This window comes from Chiloscyllium plagiosum, unplaced genomic scaffold (genome assembly GCF_037043375.1).
Source record: "Chiloscyllium plagiosum isolate Xiang-an unplaced genomic scaffold, Cpla_swu_hap1 HiC_scaffold_1, whole genome shotgun sequence".
NCBI lineage: Eukaryota > Metazoa > Chordata > Chondrichthyes > Orectolobiformes > Hemiscylliidae > Chiloscyllium > Chiloscyllium plagiosum.
Window position 1 is genome coordinate 73,805,664 of NW_028270139.1, and position 19,192 is coordinate 73,824,855.

At 39.7% G+C, this 19,192-nt stretch overlaps 1 protein-coding gene across 10 annotated transcripts in view; it reads right to left on the reverse strand.

Moving 5' to 3' along the window:
• fryl (furry homolog, like) overlaps positions 1-19,192 on the reverse strand; it is a 477,034-nt gene that overhangs the window by 261,707 nt on the left and 196,135 nt on the right. For all 10 annotated transcript variants that reach the window (XM_087987974.1, XM_087987980.1, XM_087987968.1 and 7 more), the window contains 3 exons: positions 13,928-14,007; positions 3,809-3,889; positions 1,856-2,024 (listed from right to left, as the gene is read on the reverse strand). In XM_087987974.1, coding sequence (XP_087844100.1) covers positions 1,856-2,024; positions 3,809-3,889; positions 13,928-14,007 — 330 coding nt within the window. The remainder of the gene's footprint in view (positions 1-1,855; positions 2,025-3,808; positions 3,890-13,927; positions 14,008-19,192) is intronic.

A 19,192-nucleotide genomic window follows, 5' to 3' on the forward strand; every position in this document is an offset into this window, starting at 1 on the left:
CACAGGCACAGACAGAATATTGCCATATACACATGGACATGTGACATTGGCAGAAAGCCTGCACTGAGACCAGTAAGGCATCCATACCTCCAATTCAAGGCTGCTGTAAAGAGACATGAAAGCCTCAGCATCAATCATGACAAGGCGAAAATGCTACCTGATGATTAATGCAAATGTTGATAAGGACTGTGAGCAAGTGTTCATCACCATGACATGTGGCTCCAGATCAGATGCCAGTCCTGCTACCAAGTGCCAGCAGAGAGCATCCTGCACCACTAGCAAGATACAATTTTACATTTGACACTTGTGATGGTCTCTGCCCTTCAAAACCAGCTGTGCAGCCACCAAGAGCAGTGCAGAACTGAACCCAACTGACTTGAAGTGCTTAGACTGCATTCCTACAATGTCTCCTAAGTGGAAGAAGTGAAGATCGTGACCTGTGTTGTCATTCTAATTTAATAAGGAAAATACTAATTTCTCAAATTTTATCCGAGCTTTTCAATGATTAAAAAAAACACACGTAACAACATGACTGTCATTACAGGGTGTTCAAATCTGTAAAGTACTCCAGCTGTGGCCAAAACCAATCTACAGTTTCAATTATCCTAATTACTCTTTAAATTTATCTAACCTGACCAAGGCTGAGGTGATGACCCATTATTTTGGGCACATGTGAGTATATACCATTAAATTAAGTAAATAATGTTCAAGTTGTTTTTAAAATTTGTTCTACAATATAAAAGCTTTGCAAAATTAACCTCTCTTCCTTTTTATATCTTTGCTTCATTTTGTTCTCTTCAATGGCGTATTTTTATTCCACAACATTTTCTTTCAGCATACTGGCATGGTGGCTCAGTGGTTAGCACTGCTGCCTCACAGTGCCAAGGACCCAGGTTTGATTCCGCCCTCAGGCGACTGTCTGTGTGGAGTTTACACATTCTCCCCGTGCCTGCATGGGTTTCTTCCGGGCGCTCCAGTTTCCCCTCTCAGTCATAAGATGTGCAGATTAAGTAAAGTGTAGATCAGAGTGGTGCTGGAAAAGCACAGCAGGTCAGGCAGCATCCGAGGAGCAGGAAAATCGATGTTTCGGGCAAAAGCCCTTCATCAGGAATCCTGATGAAGGGCTTTTGCCTGAAACGTCGATTTTCCTGCTCCGCGGATGCTGCCCGACCTGCTGTGCATTTCCAGCACCACTATGATCGAAACTCTGGTTTCCAGCATCTGCAGTCCTCACTTTTGCCTAGGTTAAGTAAAGTGGCCATGTTAAAATGCCCATAATCCAGGGATATGCAGGCTGGATGGATTAGCCATTGGAAATGTAGGATTAGTGTGGACTCGATGGATTGAATGACCAGCTTCCACACTGTACGGATTCCATGCTTCTGTACTGGCTACATTCTGCTCTTCTTTAGCTCCTTTCATTTTTAACAGGTTTTGATTCTCTAGCATTAGACAAAATGTTTACTGGTCAAAACAAGGCAAATGAACTTTTCTTGGTCTGTAGTGATATTCTTCAGTTGGATACAGTAACATATGCAAGTCCTAACTCAGGGTCAATGATTTATCAACTTTCTTGCCCCCAAAGAAGGGCAAGTCCATCTTGATGTACTTTATGCCTATACATATTCCAGAATAGCAAGAATCACCCAGAGTTATTTTCTAATTCTCCAAGGTTGTGTACAATACACCATGTTACAGCAGCATGTTGTGTACCCTCACTACATTTTCTTCTTTTGAAACATACTTAGCTTGGAAACATGCAGATATTCTTGAAGCTTGAGGCATGAAGAAATAACAAATTTTAAAGTCAATTAAAAATTTCTGCAAATTGCTAAAGTAAAAATGTCCACATTACCTGCATAAACTGAAATGAAGCTTCAAAATCCTCCACAGGATACATTTTGACCCTGAAGAACTTCATTCCCATAATTAAACTGATAATACTTTGCACAACATGAGGGCTCTGCTCCTTCTGACGTAGTTCCTTCAGTTCAGTCATAAACTTCTTTCTTACTGCCTGAAATCTAAAAATAAATGAATTTATACTTGCAACTCATTAGAATTGAAAATATACAAGTCTGCCCTGTGGAAGTTAATTACTTCTCACACAACATACTCCAGTATAAAAAACAAACTATGTAAAATACTCAAATAAAACACCTTGCAATTTATTTCGATCATATTGCAAATAAAAGTTTTTCAATCACTTCTGCTTTCATTTGTTTCCATAAACACACCGTAATAACTTCACAGATGAATAAAAAACAAAAAAACAATGTCAGCAGCAATCCAAAAACTAACTCAGGTAAAACCCAGAGATAGTATGTGCATACAGCAGGAGAAGAACACATTCAAATATTAAAAGAAAAAAATGAAGTAAATAAGCATCTGGCTTTCTATTCTCGATTTTTATTGAATCAAATATATGATTCGGCACGTGGTCAATAGAACACTAACTTGGGCCTCTGGATCATTACTCCAGTTACTACATTACCATTACAATACAGACAGTCTTCCCAACTTAGTGTTACCATCAACATCCTGGGGATTATTGTTGACAAGAAATGTAACTGTACAAATCAAACAACCACTATGACTACTACAAGGGTAGTGAGTAACTCACTTCCTAACTCCTCAAAACTTGTCCACCATCTACATCAACTTCCATGGAAGGGTACAATTCCAACAATAAGCAAGAAGCTAGCAACATCTAGAACAAACCACCTGTTTAATTCAGTACTCATCCGCTACCTTATGTTTCCTCCATCAATGATGCAGAGACAGCAGTGTGCACCATTTACAAAATACGCAGCAGGAACTTGCCTCGCCTCTTTCGATCACCCCTTTTGACACTGCAAACTCTGTCTAAGGGGAAAAGGACACCAATACATTCCTTCACCTTTACTACCGTTGGTTTAAAACTGTGGAAAAGTGGCTCGTAAGTCTTACAGGATCTGAGGTTTTACACAGCATAGAATGTAAAAACAAGCAAACAGATTAAAATGAACCTTTATAAAATACTGACTCTACTTCAACAGGAGTAGGAGAAAATGACGACTGCAGATGCTGGAGATCAGAGTCGAGAGTGGGGCACTGGAAAAGCGCAGCAGGAGCATCCGAGGAGCAGGAGAATCGACGTTTTGGGCATAAGCCCTTCATCAGGACTTATGTGCCTGACCTGCTGTGCTTTTCCAACACCACACTCTCGACTTCAACAGGGGCACCTTGCCCAATTCTGGATCCCACACTTTAGGAAGCACATTAGTGCATCAGACAGGACGCAGAAACAATTCCCAAGAATGATTCCAGGGATAAGGAATTTCAGTTACATGGACAGATCAGAGAAACTTAGGATATTCTCCTTCGGAGAAAGAATATAGAGAGGAGATTTGATAGAGTTGTCCAAACTCTTTACAGCATGAATGCAGATGGGAAAAAACTGTTCTTACTCGGGGAAACGTCAGGACTGTACAGCACCAATTTAAGGTGAATGGTAAGAAAAAAACTACAGATGTCATGAGGAAAAATGTTTTTGCACAACAACTGGTTAGAATCTGAAAATGTACAGAAAGCAGGTTAATTTGTTGTTTTGAAAAGGAATGGAATAGAAAAAAACCTGCAGACTGACAAGGAAAATGAAGGGACATGAAACAAGCTGTGTTGTGCTTGTATTATGCTGAATAGCCTCTTTCTGCCCTGCAACAATTCTGTGATTCTGCTAAGAGTGTTGTCCTGGACAGAATTTGAGATTAGTACCTGGAAAAGTGCAAAAGAAATTACATATTGACAAAATAATTAATCTCCTTACTTTGATTGTGCAAGAACACCAATCACCTCTGCATATAAATCTGCAATAATGTGCATATTCCCAGTGTTGGGTCCTGAATACCTACAAAAAAAAGGAGCCAAAAATTCAGAGAAAATTATTTTTAATAAAGCATCAGATATCAAATTTAAACCTCACCAAAATTAATCCAGATCGGAATCTTATAAAATGAACTGAAAATACGATAATACATTGCACTTGCATTGGATAAGAATATGCTACTTGAATTGAACGTGTCACTTAAACAGTGCTGCACTCAGCAAAGTGATAATTGTAGCTATACATGATGCAATTCAATTACCTTATCCAATGCAAAGCAAAATTTTGTTAGAAAACAATAATCCAATTTTTATTGGGTTTTATGCAGAAACTTAACTGAGCAAAATATATCACCAGTCCAAATTTCATGAGTAGTTCTTGTTAAAGAAAGCAAAGCAGAAAATCATAACTCTGAAACAAAGTAGTCACTTGTTTTTGTTTTTAAACAATAAATACACTTCCTTCACGTGAACTGAAGAAAAATCTCCAAAACATTACAGCACTGTTACAGTCATGAGCTTAGCACAGTTACACAACTAATTTGCATGATATTCATAAATTTTGTTCTTTTACTTTTTTTTTAAACTAAACAGATGGACAAATCTGAAATCTCAATGCCCATGTTACAATCTCTACATTCAATGGTGCACTGCAAACTTCGAATCACCTGAACTGGACTGACTTTTTAAGAAGTTATTTTGGGTTCTCTTCTCTTACCAAAATTATTAGGTTGAATGTATTTTGGTGCAATATGTTCCATACAATTACATTTCATTGCTTGTGGAATACAGCCAAGCTTCTACAATACATTAGATATAGTACAATAGATATAAAGAACAACATCCAATATGAATTTGCAAAATGTCTCTGCCAACACACCCTTCAATTCCTTTTCTGATTTTGTTGAATTTGTGACCTTTCATTACAATTCCACGGTCCAATTAAAGTCTACTGCTGTTAACACATCAAAAACTTGCCCAGCTTCCTGAATAATTCGAAATTTTTCAAATTCATAACTGCTTTGCCTCATATCTGGCAAGTTAAAACCTCACCACTTATTTTATCTCACCATTATTTGCATTCTAAATCTATTAGGAACATAGATTCCTTGTAAATCCTGTCATTTGAGCCTCTGAGCCAGTCAGTTCCACCATTCAATAAGATCACTGAAATCCAGTAGCAACAATGGATATCACCTACAAGGTGTTCTGCAGATTAATAATAAATATGCCCCAGAGAAAATTATTTTGTACCCCAGCTTTACTTGTCTTTTTAAATCATCCCGATAAACAAAGTATTCTTTTCTCAATTTCAACTTTGACATAGTCTAATTTAAATTAGACTAATTATTAACAGAACTGCAGCTTTCAGTACATTCCCTTTTTTACTTCGTGAGAAAGTTGATTTATACCTTTTCCATTGCTGAGCTATAATTCTACTTTTAACTTTCTAATCTGGTCTTATCAACTTGCTCTATGTGCATCTTTCAAATAAAGTACTTACCCTCGATTTGTATTTTTCTTTACTAAGCTTAAACTGAAATTTGTTGTGGTCATTGCTTTCCAAATGTCTCCCAATTTTTCAGGTGTGATCTACTCCATAGCTGAACTAAAAACCGGTAAAGCAATGCTCCTTTGTTAGAGCAGCAACATATTGACTGAAAAACGCTGAACATCATACAAAAATTGAACTCCATTTTCTTGATTTCCTACTCCAGTGTATCAATTCTCCATGTGGTAGATTGCCTGAGGCCCCAGCAGTGGCCACTGCTCTGATAAATCCCTCACTATCAATGCCTTGCAGAACAGCATTAGCCAGAAACTGAACTGGTCCAGCTCCAGAACTCAGGCTGAGTTACACCACTCACGTCACATTGCTACCTCAATCACAGACTAATTCCCCTTCAACATTCACTGCTGGTGAGCTTCCCAGCAGCAAATACGAGAGAGAAATGGCCACTGATTGAGATGCAGCTCCTGTGAAGTTGTCCAGTCTGTATTTTTAACAAAGGCTTAAGGGCCACATAGAACCTCTCAACAAGCCTGAATACCTGTAACTTAACATTAATAAATGTAGATGAGAAAATTACTTTATGTCTCTGGCTTTCTTCATCTTTTTAATCACCCCTGCAAGCACCAACTTTTTTTAATCTTTGAGATAATCTAATTTAGTTTCCCTAATTATCAACAGAACTGCATCATTTAGTACACTCGCTCTCTTGCCTGCTGACAAATTGGTAACATAAGAAAAACAAAGCAGAGCTAGGGAGCTGCTGGTCACCTGCTTGGTCAGTTGTCACAGGGAGAATCTGTTCCGAGTTACAGTGAACTCTGCTCTGAGCCATTTAGTGGGCAAAATCCATAAAATCAGCTCAGATCAACCCAGTCAAGCAGGTCACAACAACATGTCTACTTCCTCAGGAGGCGAAGAATATTCAGCATGTCCACAAGGACTCTTAGCAATTTTTAGTGATGCACCATAGAAAGCATGCTACCTGGATGCATCATAGCTTGACATGGCGACTGTCCTTCCCAAAACTGCAAGAAATTACACAGTCGTGAACACAACCCCAGTCCATCATGCAAAGCAGCCTTCCATCCACTGACTTGCTCTAGGATTCCAGCTGCCTCAGGAAAACAACCAATATAATTAGAGACCCTTTCCACCCATTATGTTGTCTTTCAACCTCTTTCGTCAGGCAAAAGATACAATAGGTGTATGAATAGATTCAAGAACAGCTTCTTCTCTGCTGTTATCAAAACAGATCTCTCAAATGTTAATTTTGATCTCTCTCTCCCTCTCTGCAGGTGGAACACTGTACTCTGCACTCTGTTCTGCTACCCTGATGAACTTTGGTACGATTTCCCTGTGTAGCACACAAAACAAAGCTTTTCACTGTATCTTGCTACAGGTAACACGATAAATTAATTTTAACAAAGTTCTATTTTAATCAATCAGCCTAATGCCACTTTTTATTGTCTCAAATTCTGTGCATAGAGTCAGAGTTGTACAGCACGGAAACAGACCCTTCAGTCCAACTCATTCCTGCCGACCACATATTCCAAGTTAATCTAGTCCCAATATGCCAGCGTTCGGCCTATATCCCTCTAAGTCTTCCCAATTCTTGTACCCAGCTAGATGCCTTTTAAAAGTCATTATTGTACCAGTTTCTACCATTTCCTCTGGCAGCTTATTCCATACACGCACCATTCTCTGTATGCCCCTTAGGTCTCATTTAAATCTTTCTCTTCTCACCTTAAACCTATGCCCTTTAATTTTGGACTCCCATACCCTGAGGAAAAACCCTTGGCTCTTAACCCTATTCATGCCCCCATCATTTCATAAATTTCTATAAAAATCACCTCTTATACTCCAATGCACCAGGGAAAATAACCCCAGCCTATTCAGCCTCTCCCTATAGCTCAGACCCTCCAAGATGCTTGTAAATCTTTTCTGCACCCTTTCAGATTTCACAACATCTTTTCTATTTCATCGAGACCAAAACTGCCTGCAGTATTCCAAAGTGGCCTCACCAATGTCCCATACAGCCGCAAAATGATGTCACAACCCTTACACTCAATATGCTGACCAATAAAGGCAAGTGTACCAAATGCCTTCTTCACTAGCTTGTCTACCTGTGACTTCACCTTCAAGGGACTCTGAACTTGCACCCCAAGCTCTCTGTTCGGTTACACTCCCCAAGACCTTACCATTAAACGTACAAGTCCTGCCATGATTTGCCTTACCAAAATGTAACACCTCACATTTATCTGGATTAAACTCCATCCACCACTCCTCAGTCCATCGGTCTATCTGATCAAGGTCCCACTGCACTGAGAACCTCCTTCATTGTCCACTACACTACTATTTTGGTGTCATCTGCAAACTTACTAACCATTCCTCCGATATTCACATCCAAATCATTTATATAAATGACAAACAGCAGCAGACCCAGCACGATCCTTGTGGCGCACAGCTGGTCATAGGCTTCCAGTCCCAAAAATAACCCTCCACCACCACCCTCTGTCTCCTACCTTCAAGCTAATTTTATATCAAAATGACTAGCTCTCCCTGGATTCCATGTGATTTCACCTTACTAACCAGTTTCCTATGCAAAATCTAGTCAAATGTCTTGCTGAATCCCATAAAGACAACATCCACTGCTCTTTTTAAACTCGTTATCTTGAAGTCTGTTATCTTGAAGTCTAAAAAACTCAATTAAGTTAGTGAGACATGATTTCCCAAGCACAAAACCATTCTGCCCATCCCTAATCAATCTTGCTTTTCCAAATACATGTAAATCCTGTTCCTCAGAATCCCGTCCAACAACATATCCACTACTGACATCAATTTCACTGCTCTATAGCCTTGGTTTTTCCCTTACCATCTTTCTTGAATTATGGCACATTAGCCAGCCCCCAATCTTCAGATACCTTGCACATGGCTATTAATGATATAGCTATGTCAGCAGTCATTTCCTTAGCTTCCCACAAAGTTCTGGGATACACTGAAGAGATGCTGGGGAATTATCCACCTTTATCTGCTTCAGGTCGTCCAGTACAGCTTCCTCTGAAATATAGACAGACTTCAAGATAACGAGTTGAAAAGTGTGGTGCCAGAAAAGCACACCAACCAGGCAACATCTGAGGAGCAGGAGAATCGATGTTTCGAGCATAACCTTCAAGATATTGCTGTTTATTTCTCCAAGTTCTATAGCTTCCATATCCTTCTCCACAGTAAATTCTGTTGGGATATACTCTAATACCTCATCCATCTTCTGCAGTTACACACATATGCGGCCTTGTTAATCTTTAAGGGTCTCTATTCTCTCCCCAGTTACTCCTTTACCCTTAATGTGTTTGTAGAATCACTTCATATTCTTCCTAACCCTATTTGTCAAAGCCTAGGTATTTTAGTTTGGTTACTCTTGAGGCACTTATGGCCATCCTTAGGTCAACTAAGAGTCAACCACGCTACTGTGGGTCTGCAGTCCCACGTAGCCTGGACTAGATAAGGATGACAATTTCTTTACCTAAAGAGCATTAGCGAACCAGATGTAATTTTCTGACAATTGACAATGGCTTCATGGTTATCATTCTATTTTTAATTTCAGATTTTATTTGATTTACTGAATTCAGGATTTGAACCCAGGTACCCAGAACATTAGCTGGGGTTCTGGATAAACAGCCCAGTAATAATATCACATCGCCATTCATTACCCTTTTCATTCCTTTTGTTCCTTTTTTTCTTTCCACATATGATGGGATAAATTTGACAAAAAAAAACCTTTATCATCTATGTTGTTCTTACTTTCATTTAATATATATTCTATCTTATCATGAATCTAGCACGACAGTTCCAGTTAACTTCCCCATAATGCAATCTGTCTCAGTCATCAGTAAGGGTAAATTGCAGCACTAATATAGCTTGATCCTGCCGCAGAGAAAGATTTATAGATTTAAGGATTCATTATTTGCAGTCAAATTTTTATAAATACGCACTAGAAGGCCTGGAGTTTGTTGCCCTCAAGAAGCTAGAGGTTAGCCTTTCACATAAACAATTACGGAGTCCATTTGCCAACTGGGTTCATGTTCAGAACCAGTTCCTCTTGCCTAAGACCATAAGACATAGGAGCAGGAGGAGGTAATTCAGCCCATCAAGTCTGCACCATCATTCAATGATATAACTATTAATCTGATAAGGGTTATGGGGAAAACATAGGAATTTAAAGTTGGGGGTTAAAACTCTGTCTGTGCCTTGAATATACTTTGTGACACAGCCCTAACACCCTCTTCTGAAGAAGGGTAACTGTACTCAAAATATTAACTCGGCTTTCTCTTCAGAGATTCTGACTGACCAGCTGAATTTCTCCAGCAATTTGCTTTTTACTTGAGATTTCCAGCATCCACAGTATTCTTTGTTTTAATTTGCCTCTAAGAAGCCTGTTTGTTTCTATAAGGTTGCCTCTAATTTGTCTGTATTCCAACAAGTACAGCCCAATCTACTCAAACATTTCTCATTAGTCAGCTCCTACCATACCTGGCATGAGCCCACTGAATCTTTCCTAGACTGCACCCAATGCCATTATATCTTTCATTAAATAACGGGACCAAAACTGTTCACAGTATTTGTCTGCCTACTGCCTTGTATACTTTTAACAAACCTCCCTATTCTACGCCATTCCTTTTGATAAATAAGCCAAAATTCCATTTGTCTTCCCTAATCCTGCTGAATGTGGATGGATGGCTTTTTGTGATTCAAGGACAAGGACTCCCAAATCTCTATGTTCCACAGCTTTCTACAGTCTTTCTCCACTTAAATAATACACATCTCCTCTAATATTTCTGTCAAAGTGCACAGCCATTCATTTTCTCACATTATATTAAATCTGCCAAAGGTTTTACCCACTCACTTAACTTGTCTTTATTTCTCTGCAGATCCTCACCACTTGCTTTCCTACTTATCTTTGTGTCATCGGTAAACTTAGCGATAATACATTCGTGTTTCTCATCTAAGTCATTAAAATATTTTGTAATTAATTGTCGCACTCCGTATCATTCCCCATGTCGCACCACTAGTTACCCGTTGCCAAACTGAAAATTTAGTTGCCTAGCTCTCCATCTTTCATTAGTTAAGCATGTCTTTAATCATAAGGTTATCTCTGTAGTGGCTTCAGGGTAATGTCTTTTGTGTAAAGACCTGGATTTACTGCACTGCCTTATACTCCTTTCAGAAATGTTACCATAAAAACTTTAAGAAATAGGAACAGGAGTAGGCCGCTCACCTACTCAAGCCTGGTCTGCGGCCTACTACGGCTGATCCAAGGTTCCTCACATGCACTCTCCTGCCCTTTTCCTGATAAAAAAATCTATCTCAGCCTTAAAAAACACACAAAGATTCTGCTGCCATAGCTTTCTATGGGAAGGAGTTCAAAATACTCAATGCTGGGAGAAGAAATTCCTCCTCATGTCAGTCTTAAATTGCCTCCCTTTATGCTGTGATTGTGCCCTCTCGTTCGAGACCCTCCCATGACAGGAAACATCCTCACACTATTTATTGTCTCAAGCCCTTTTCAGAATCCCAAATGTTTCAATTAGATCACTTCTCATTCTTCTAAACTTCAGTGACTATTTAGTGTTTGCTCATAAGACAACTCTTCCATACCAGGGATCTTCTTAGCAAACCTTCTCTGAACTGCTGCCAATGAAATGACATTTTTCCTTAAATAAGGGGACCAAAACTGCTCACAGTACTCCAGATATGGTTTCACCATCACCTTGTATATTTGCAGTAAGAATTCCCTACTCTTACATTCCATTCTGAAGTCTGCAATTGCCACAGCATTTAACAAATACAGTAGAATCCAAGCTGAAAGTCATTGTAATTTGGGTGGCCAATTAGCAATCAAAAAGGTTCGGGTGGGTTAGTTGTTTGCAAAGTGCAAATATCAGTATTGCATTATGCAGAACAACCTTCTTTGACCCTTTAGCATGAGCTGGTCGATAGATTTCAGAGTCTTGAATTCACCAATTCTAGGGCCAGACTCAGTCACTCTAACAGACAGAGAACAAACCTCACCCTGCTAAATATAGTTTCTGTAGCTCTGAATGACTTTTATTTGGCTTAAGAGGAAACACAAACAAGGTGACCAGCAGCTATGTCGAAAATAAGATTCGCTGGCAGAGTGTGCCAAATGAGCACTGCTGTCCAAGCTGATAGTGGATTGGTTGACTGACAGGAAGCAAAGAATGGGAATATATGAGTGCTATTCTGGTTGTGGTGTCCCTCAGGGATCAATGTTGGGACCACAATTATTTGAAATTTATATAATTAATTTGGAGTTGGGGACCATGAGCAGGGTGTCAAAATTTACCGATGACACTAAGATGAGTGGCAGAGTAAAGTTTGCAGAGGACCACAGATACATTGAGTAAGTGGGCAAAGGTCTGGCAGATGGAATACAATGTTAGCGAATGTGAAGTCATACATTTTGGTAGGAGTAACAGCAAAACAGATTATTACTTGAACTGTAAAAAGTTGCAGCATTCTGATTTGCAGAGGGACCTGGGTGTCCTTGTGCATGAATCACAGAAGATTGGTCTGCAGGTACAACAACTAATTAGGAAGGCAAATGGAATTTTGTCCTTCATTCCTAAAGGGGTTGAGTTTAAAAGCAGAGAGGTAATGTTACAGCTGTACAAGATGCTGGTGAGGCCACACCTGTCATACCGTATGCAGATTTAAGAAAGGATGTACTGGCACTGGAGGGGGTGCAGAGGAGGTTCATGAGGTTGGTTCTGGAGTTGAGGGGGTTAGTTTATGAGAGGCTGAGTAGATTGGGATTATATTAATTGGACTTCAGAAGAATGAGGAGAGGGTCTTGTAGAGACATATAAAATTATGAAAGGAATTGATAAAATAGAAAAGAGATAGGATGTTTCCATTGGTAGGTGAGACTAGGACTAGAGGGCATGGCCTCAAGATTAGAGGAAGCAAGTTTAAAACTGAACTGAGAAGGAACTTCTTCACCCAGAGGGTTGTTAATCAGTGGAATTCCTTGCCCAGGGAAGTAGTTAACACTACTTCAGTAATCGCTTTCAAAGCAAAGGTAGATACTTTTTTGAAAAATAAGGGAGATGGTGAAAACGCGGGTGAGTGGAGCTGAGTCGACGAAAAGATTAGCCATGATCTTATTGAGTGGCGGAGCAGGCTCGAAAGGCTGGACAGCCTACTCCTGCTCCTAATTCTTATGTGCTTATGTTCTTATGTCCAGACTGTAGAAGTGAGGACAGCGTGCATGGTGCTTCATTTTCACAGATTTCAAAGTGCAAATGTGTAGCTCAGTTATACCCAACAGAACAGGTACAATAGTTTTCGGATGTAAAATAGCACTGGGTTAACCAATATCAGAATAGATCCTTAATGTATTTTTGAAATATTACTGCTTGATAATAAGAACAAATCCTTTAATCATGATCTGGCAACCTCACAACCTTCAACTGCTTCAACAGGAGTATCAAAAGCAAATAACCTAGAGGAAAGTCTTACTTCATCATTAGCCACAAAACACTCTTCATGCAAAATGATAGGCACATACAGTATAACCAATTGGCAAGACAAACAGAGGTAGCATTTCAGGTCAAATGACCTTGCATCAGTAACATAACCTGAAACATTAACTTCATTTTCTCACCACAGATGCTGTTACAGGGAAAAAGCAAGAGATTGAGACCAAGTTAAAATGGTCAGAGTAATTACAGACAAAATGGACTGAAAGTTCTGAGAGTTTCTCAGGGTTTTTAAACAACATTTTTTCATTTCAAATTCTCAACACCTACAGAATTTTGCTTTTGAAGAAAATAGGTCACTGAAAGATTCATCAATGAATCACAATTGCAGCAGGAGAAAACTGCTCTTGCTGATGTTATGGACCAGACCAGACCTCATCAAAATATTTGAAGGTAGCCTAGTGATCCTAACCCCAAATTCTATCATCACTACATTAAGAAAAGTGAGATTAACTGATAATGAAATGTTCGTGGATGATACTGCATAACACTGTTCAACACTTGATTGAAAAATTGAAGTTTTGCTCTTGACACTGAAAAGTTCGTTACTGCTGATCTCATACACTTTTCCCAGTTTCTTGCCATATTGTGCGGTGCTAAGGGTGATTCTGCTCCCTGTTTCTTCTATAATTGGCCCCTTTCTTAGAAGGGCCAGGAAACAGTAAATGCCATTAAACAAACAAGGGAACATTCTTTAAAGCAATATGCTTAGATGTGTATTTACAAATCTCCTTGTCCATCACATTCTGAGGTGGACTTTAACCTAGACCTACTGACACAGAGGTAGAGGCACTACTGCTGTGCCACAATATCTGGGGGAACATTCTTCACTGCAGAATTCCACAGCTCAATTAAAGAATAACTAACCTTGTTTCAGAGACATGTTTCAGAAAACATAGGCAAAGGATTTCATTTCAGCAGCAACCACAAAATTATATGTATGCATAAAGCACTTCATGAAGAAATGCACAAAAAAGGCAAAGAGCCGACTTACCCTTCCCGGTGTTTAAAGTGCTTAAAAGCTAAGTTCAGAACTTCATGGACTGAAGCATCTGGCACTGGATGAAGAGGAATCTGTAGAGCAATTAACACATCAGCATAGTTATAGATCATATATTTTACAAGTAGAGGTAATCTTGGCAATGGTATCTGTTCCAAGCAATTGGCAAAAATGTGCATTCCCCATACAAATCATTATGTCTAATTTCAAAGAGTTTGAGATTAAGACTACACAACAAAAAAGTATTCCTTAAATCTCCAAGGAACAGGTAACACGATATATTTTCCATCCCTTTGAACATCAGCATTTTATTCCTTTCTATTTCAAATGCACAAAGTGAAGGTCACTTCTATCTGCAAAACATATTGAACTAAGGGGTTCAGGATTAAAACACATTGTGCATATTTTTGGAAAATATATGAGAGATCAATACTCTGAGACACACATGACTGGAAAGATGCATCTCATTTTCATAACCGTAAGCTTCCTTTGCAGTGTGACATCAAAAGTGCTCACATTAAATTGACTAGGTCATTTACCATTTTGATTAATAACAGTATTTTTATAATAGATTTTCATATTAATAACATCAAAATAAAAAATTGAAATAGCCGTACTAATTCCTTAGGTTGGTAGCCATTTCTAAATAAAAAGCCATAAGTTTTACAAGAAACAAGACTAATATGTTTAGCAAGATGAAAATAATTACATAATACCTTTATGACAGAAATAACAAAATCCTTCAGAGAAACAAAACTGATATCAACAAAACATATTCCGAGTGTTAATTAAATTCTTCAGAGTTTTGAAACAGTCTTAGAGGAGGGGATGAAAATGGTAAAGCAGAGTTTTAGGAAGTAAATTCCAGCATTTAGAACCAAGACAGAAGATGGAGTAGGATTTAGTGCAAGATATAAGCAACTGAATTATGGATAAATGGAAGGGTATTGGGGATAATGGAAAGTCATCAGGGAAATATTATCACATTCAATCTAAGCAATTCCAAAAGGATAATACATTTGGCAGGAAATAATCCTAGTTGGGACAAAGGGGTTGATTTTACAGAGCAGGTTGTCCTTGTGAAGGGCTAAGTGGTCAACTGGATAGAATGTTGCCTTTGTATCAAGAAAGGAAGAAAGAAATTGATTTATAAAGCAATTTTCACAATGACTAGAGGTCTTGAAGCACTTGAGAGATGATGAACTAATTCTGAAGTACAGTCACTGTTGTGATGTTGTAAAGTTTTACATCTACTGTTTAACTCGGTTTTTCTACCCATTCTTTGAACTACAATTAGAGCTGAAGGAAGTGGAGAATTGATTTAAGAATTGGTGAATGCACAAAACAAAGCCTTCATCATTTGAATTTTGGTTAATGGAGTGGTCATGAAAATGAACAGACATCAATAGGGGTTTTCATATTGGTTGGTAGATGGCAGCAACTGTATTGTAACAGTTTGGTTAGAAGCGTGGCCAGTTCTTTATTTGTTCATGTGATGTGGGCATGATTGACAAGGTCAGGATTTATTGGTCACCCTTAATTAACCTGGAGGTGGTTATTGTGACTTTACTCGAGAACCATTGCAGTGCCATGGGTATAGAAAGACTCAAAATACTGTTAGGAGGGGAGTTCAAAGATCTTGAGCCAGTGGCAGTGAAAGAATGGCAATATTTTTCTAAGTCAGGATAGTGATGGCTTACAGAGGAACTTGCACTTGGTGGTATTCTCAAGTATCACCACCACTTTCTCAAGGCCAAGTAGGGAAGGGAAATAAATGTTTACCAATCCACACGACTCTCATCCCCAAATGAGTTTTTAACAAGTTACAATGGTATGCAAGTCGATGGGGAACTTGCCAGTGTTAGCGTTCTCAAGATCTACAGGTCTTAACCTTCCAATGGGCAAGATCCCCTTTGATCGACTTTGCTGGTTATATCCTCAAAGAACTTGAGGTTTTGGGTAAGAAAAATGAGAAGCATGGGTCAGGTATAGACAGCAGAGATTGAGTGAATCCTCAGAAGAGTATAAATGCAGGAGGAGTATACTGAAGAGAGAAATCAAGAGACCAAAAAGAGGACATGAGATAGCTTTGGCAATTAAGGTTAAGGAGAATCAAAAGGACAAAAGGGTATCTAGGGAGAGAATAGGACCCTCAAAGATCAGCAAGGCAGACTATGTGTGGAACCGCAGGAGATGGGGGAAGATACTAAATGAGTAGTCTGCATCAGTGTTTACTGTGGAGGAGGACATTGAAGATATAGAATGTGGGGAAATAGATGGTGATGTCTTGAAAAATGCCCATATTGCAGAGGAGGAAGTGTTGCATGTCTTCAAATGCATAAAGGTGGATAAATCCCCACGACTTGATCAGGTGTATCCTAGGACTCTGTGGGAAGCTAGGAAAGTAATTGTTGAGCCAATTGCTGAGATATACAGAGCATCAATAGTCGCAGGTGAGGTGCCTGAAGGCTGGAGATTGGCTAACATGGTGCCACCATTTATGAAAGGTGGTATGGAAAAGCAAGGGAACTGTAGACTGTGGAACCTGACATCGGTGGTGGGCAAGTTGTTACAGGAAATCCTGAGGGACAGGATTTACATGTAAGTGGATAGGCAGGGTATCACAAAGCTGGTCCTTTTTTCTAAAACCTGTTCCGTTTCTCAAGAATGTTGTGACCTTGATTTTTTTCCAGAAGGGTCCTTAAACAATTCAGGCTCTGAATCAGGTGGGTTGTATTAGAGATGAATAGGGCATTGGGAGGCCTTTTTGTTTATATGTAAACAGATGAGGCTTTAGGCCACAGCCTTCATGTTTAGAAGTAACCTGTATAATGAAAGGCGAGTGGTCAGTCCTGGAAGCTGAATTCTTGTTGTTAGTCAGTTCAGTTCAGCAGTGGGCTGTGTGGAGACAGGCTGCTAGACTCACTCTCCTTCTACCCTTCTAACTTTGACCTGTAAGCCTTTATTTCAGTATAAGTCTATCTTTAATGGGTTTGTTTCTTGGGATTGTTGTGTATTTTCAGAACAGCATAATTAAGTCTAGTTTGGATAGACTGAGTTGGGTATTCTATATTCCGTTCTTTATGTTTCATTCCATAATTTATGTCTGTTTTAAAACCTGGTAGTCAACCTAGCTAACTCAATCCATTTAATTTTCACTGTACACTTACCAAAACAAATAGCAAAGTTCTGGTCTCAGCTGCCTGCTTAAGAATGTTTTGAGTGGGCTGGCCTAGTCCATAACAAAGGACTGATTAGGGATAGTCAACATGGCTTCGTGCATGGGAAATCACATCCAACTAACTTGGTTTGAGCTTTTTGAAGAAGTAATGAAGAGGATTGACAAGGGCAGAGCGGTAAATGTGATCTGTGAACTTCAGTAAGGCATTCGACAAGGTTCCTCATGGTAGACTGGTTAGCAATGTTAGATCACATGGACTACTGGGAAAACTAGTCATTTAGATACAGAACGAGCTCGAAGGAAGAAGACAGAGGGTGGTGGAGAGTTGCTTTTCAGACAAGAGTCCTCTGACTAGCAGTGATTGGGGCTGGGTCCACTACTTTTCATCAGTTATATGTAATGATTTGGATGTGAACATATGAGGTATAGTTAGTAAGTTTGCAGATGACACCAAAATTGGAGATGAGGTGGATAGCAAAGGTTACCTCACAGCACAATGAAATCTTGGTCAGATGGGTCAAAAAGTGGCAGATGCAGCTTAATTTAGAGAAATGTGAGATGCTGCATTTTGGAAAGGCAAATCAAGTCAGGACTTATACACTTTATGGAAAGCTGCTGGTGAGTGTTGCTGAACAAAGAGACCTTGGAGTGCAGGTTCATAGCTCCTTGAAAGTGGAGTCGCAGGTAGATAGGACAGTGAAGGCGGTGTTTGGTATGCTTTCCTTTATTGGTCAGAGCATTGCGTATAGGAGGTGAGAGGTCATGTTTTGGCTGTACAGGAAATTGGTTAGGCCACTTAAGAGTCATAGAGATGTACAGCATGGAAACAGACCCTTTGGTCCAACCCGTCCATGCCACCAGATATCCCAACCCAATCTAGTCCCACCTGCCAGTACCCGCCCATATCCCTCCAAACCCTTCCTATTGATATACACATCCAAATGCCTCTTAAATGTTGCAATTGTACCAGCCTCCACCACATCCTCTGGCAGCTCATTCCATACACGTACCACCCTCTGTGTGAAAACGTTGCCCCTTAGGTCCCTTTTATATCTTTCCCCTCTCACCCTAAACCCATGTCCTCTCGTTCTGGACTCCCCGACCCCAGGGAAAAGACTTTGTCTATTTATGCTATCCATGCCCCTCATAATTATGTAAACCTCTGGAAGGTCACCCCTCAGCCTCCGACGCTCAAGGGAAAACAGCCCCAGCCTGTTCAGCCTCTCCCTGTAACTCAGATCCTCCAACTCTAGCAACAGCCTTGCAAATCTTTTCTGAACCCTTTCAAGTTTCACAACATCTTTTCGATAGGAAGGAGACCAGAATTGCACGCAATATTCCAACAGTGGCCGCAACATGACCTCCCAACTCCTGTACTCAATACTCTGACCAATAAAGGAAAGCATACAAAACCCCTCCTTCACTATCCTATCTACCTGCGACTCCACTTTCAAGGAGCTATGAACCTGCACTCCTAGGACTTTACCATTAAGTGTATAAGTCCTGCTAAGATTTGCTTTCCCAAAATGCAGCACCTTGCATTTATCTGAATTAAACTCCATCTGCCACTTGTCAGCCCATTGGCCCATCTGGTCCAGATCCTGTTGTAATCTGAGGTAACCCTCTTCGCTGTCCACTACACCTCCAATTTTGGTGTCATCTGCAACCTTACTAACTGTACCTCTCATGCTCGCATCCAAATCATTTATGTAAATGACAAAAAGTAGAGGACCCAGCACCGATCCTTGTGGCACTCCACTGGTCACAGGCCTCCAGTCTGAAAAACAACCCTCCACCACCACCCTCTGTCCTCTACCTTTAAGCCAGTTCTGTATCCAAATGGCTAGTTCTCCCTGTATTCCATGAGATCTAACTTTGCTAATTAGTCTCCCATGGGGAACCTTGTCGAACGCCTCACTGAAGTTCATATAGATCACATGTACTGTGCTGCCCTCATCAATCCTCTTTGTTACTTCTTCAAAAAACTCAATTAAGTTGGTGAGACATGATTTCCCACGTACAAAACCATGTTGACTATCCCAAATCAGTCCTTGCCTTTCCAAATACATGTACATCCT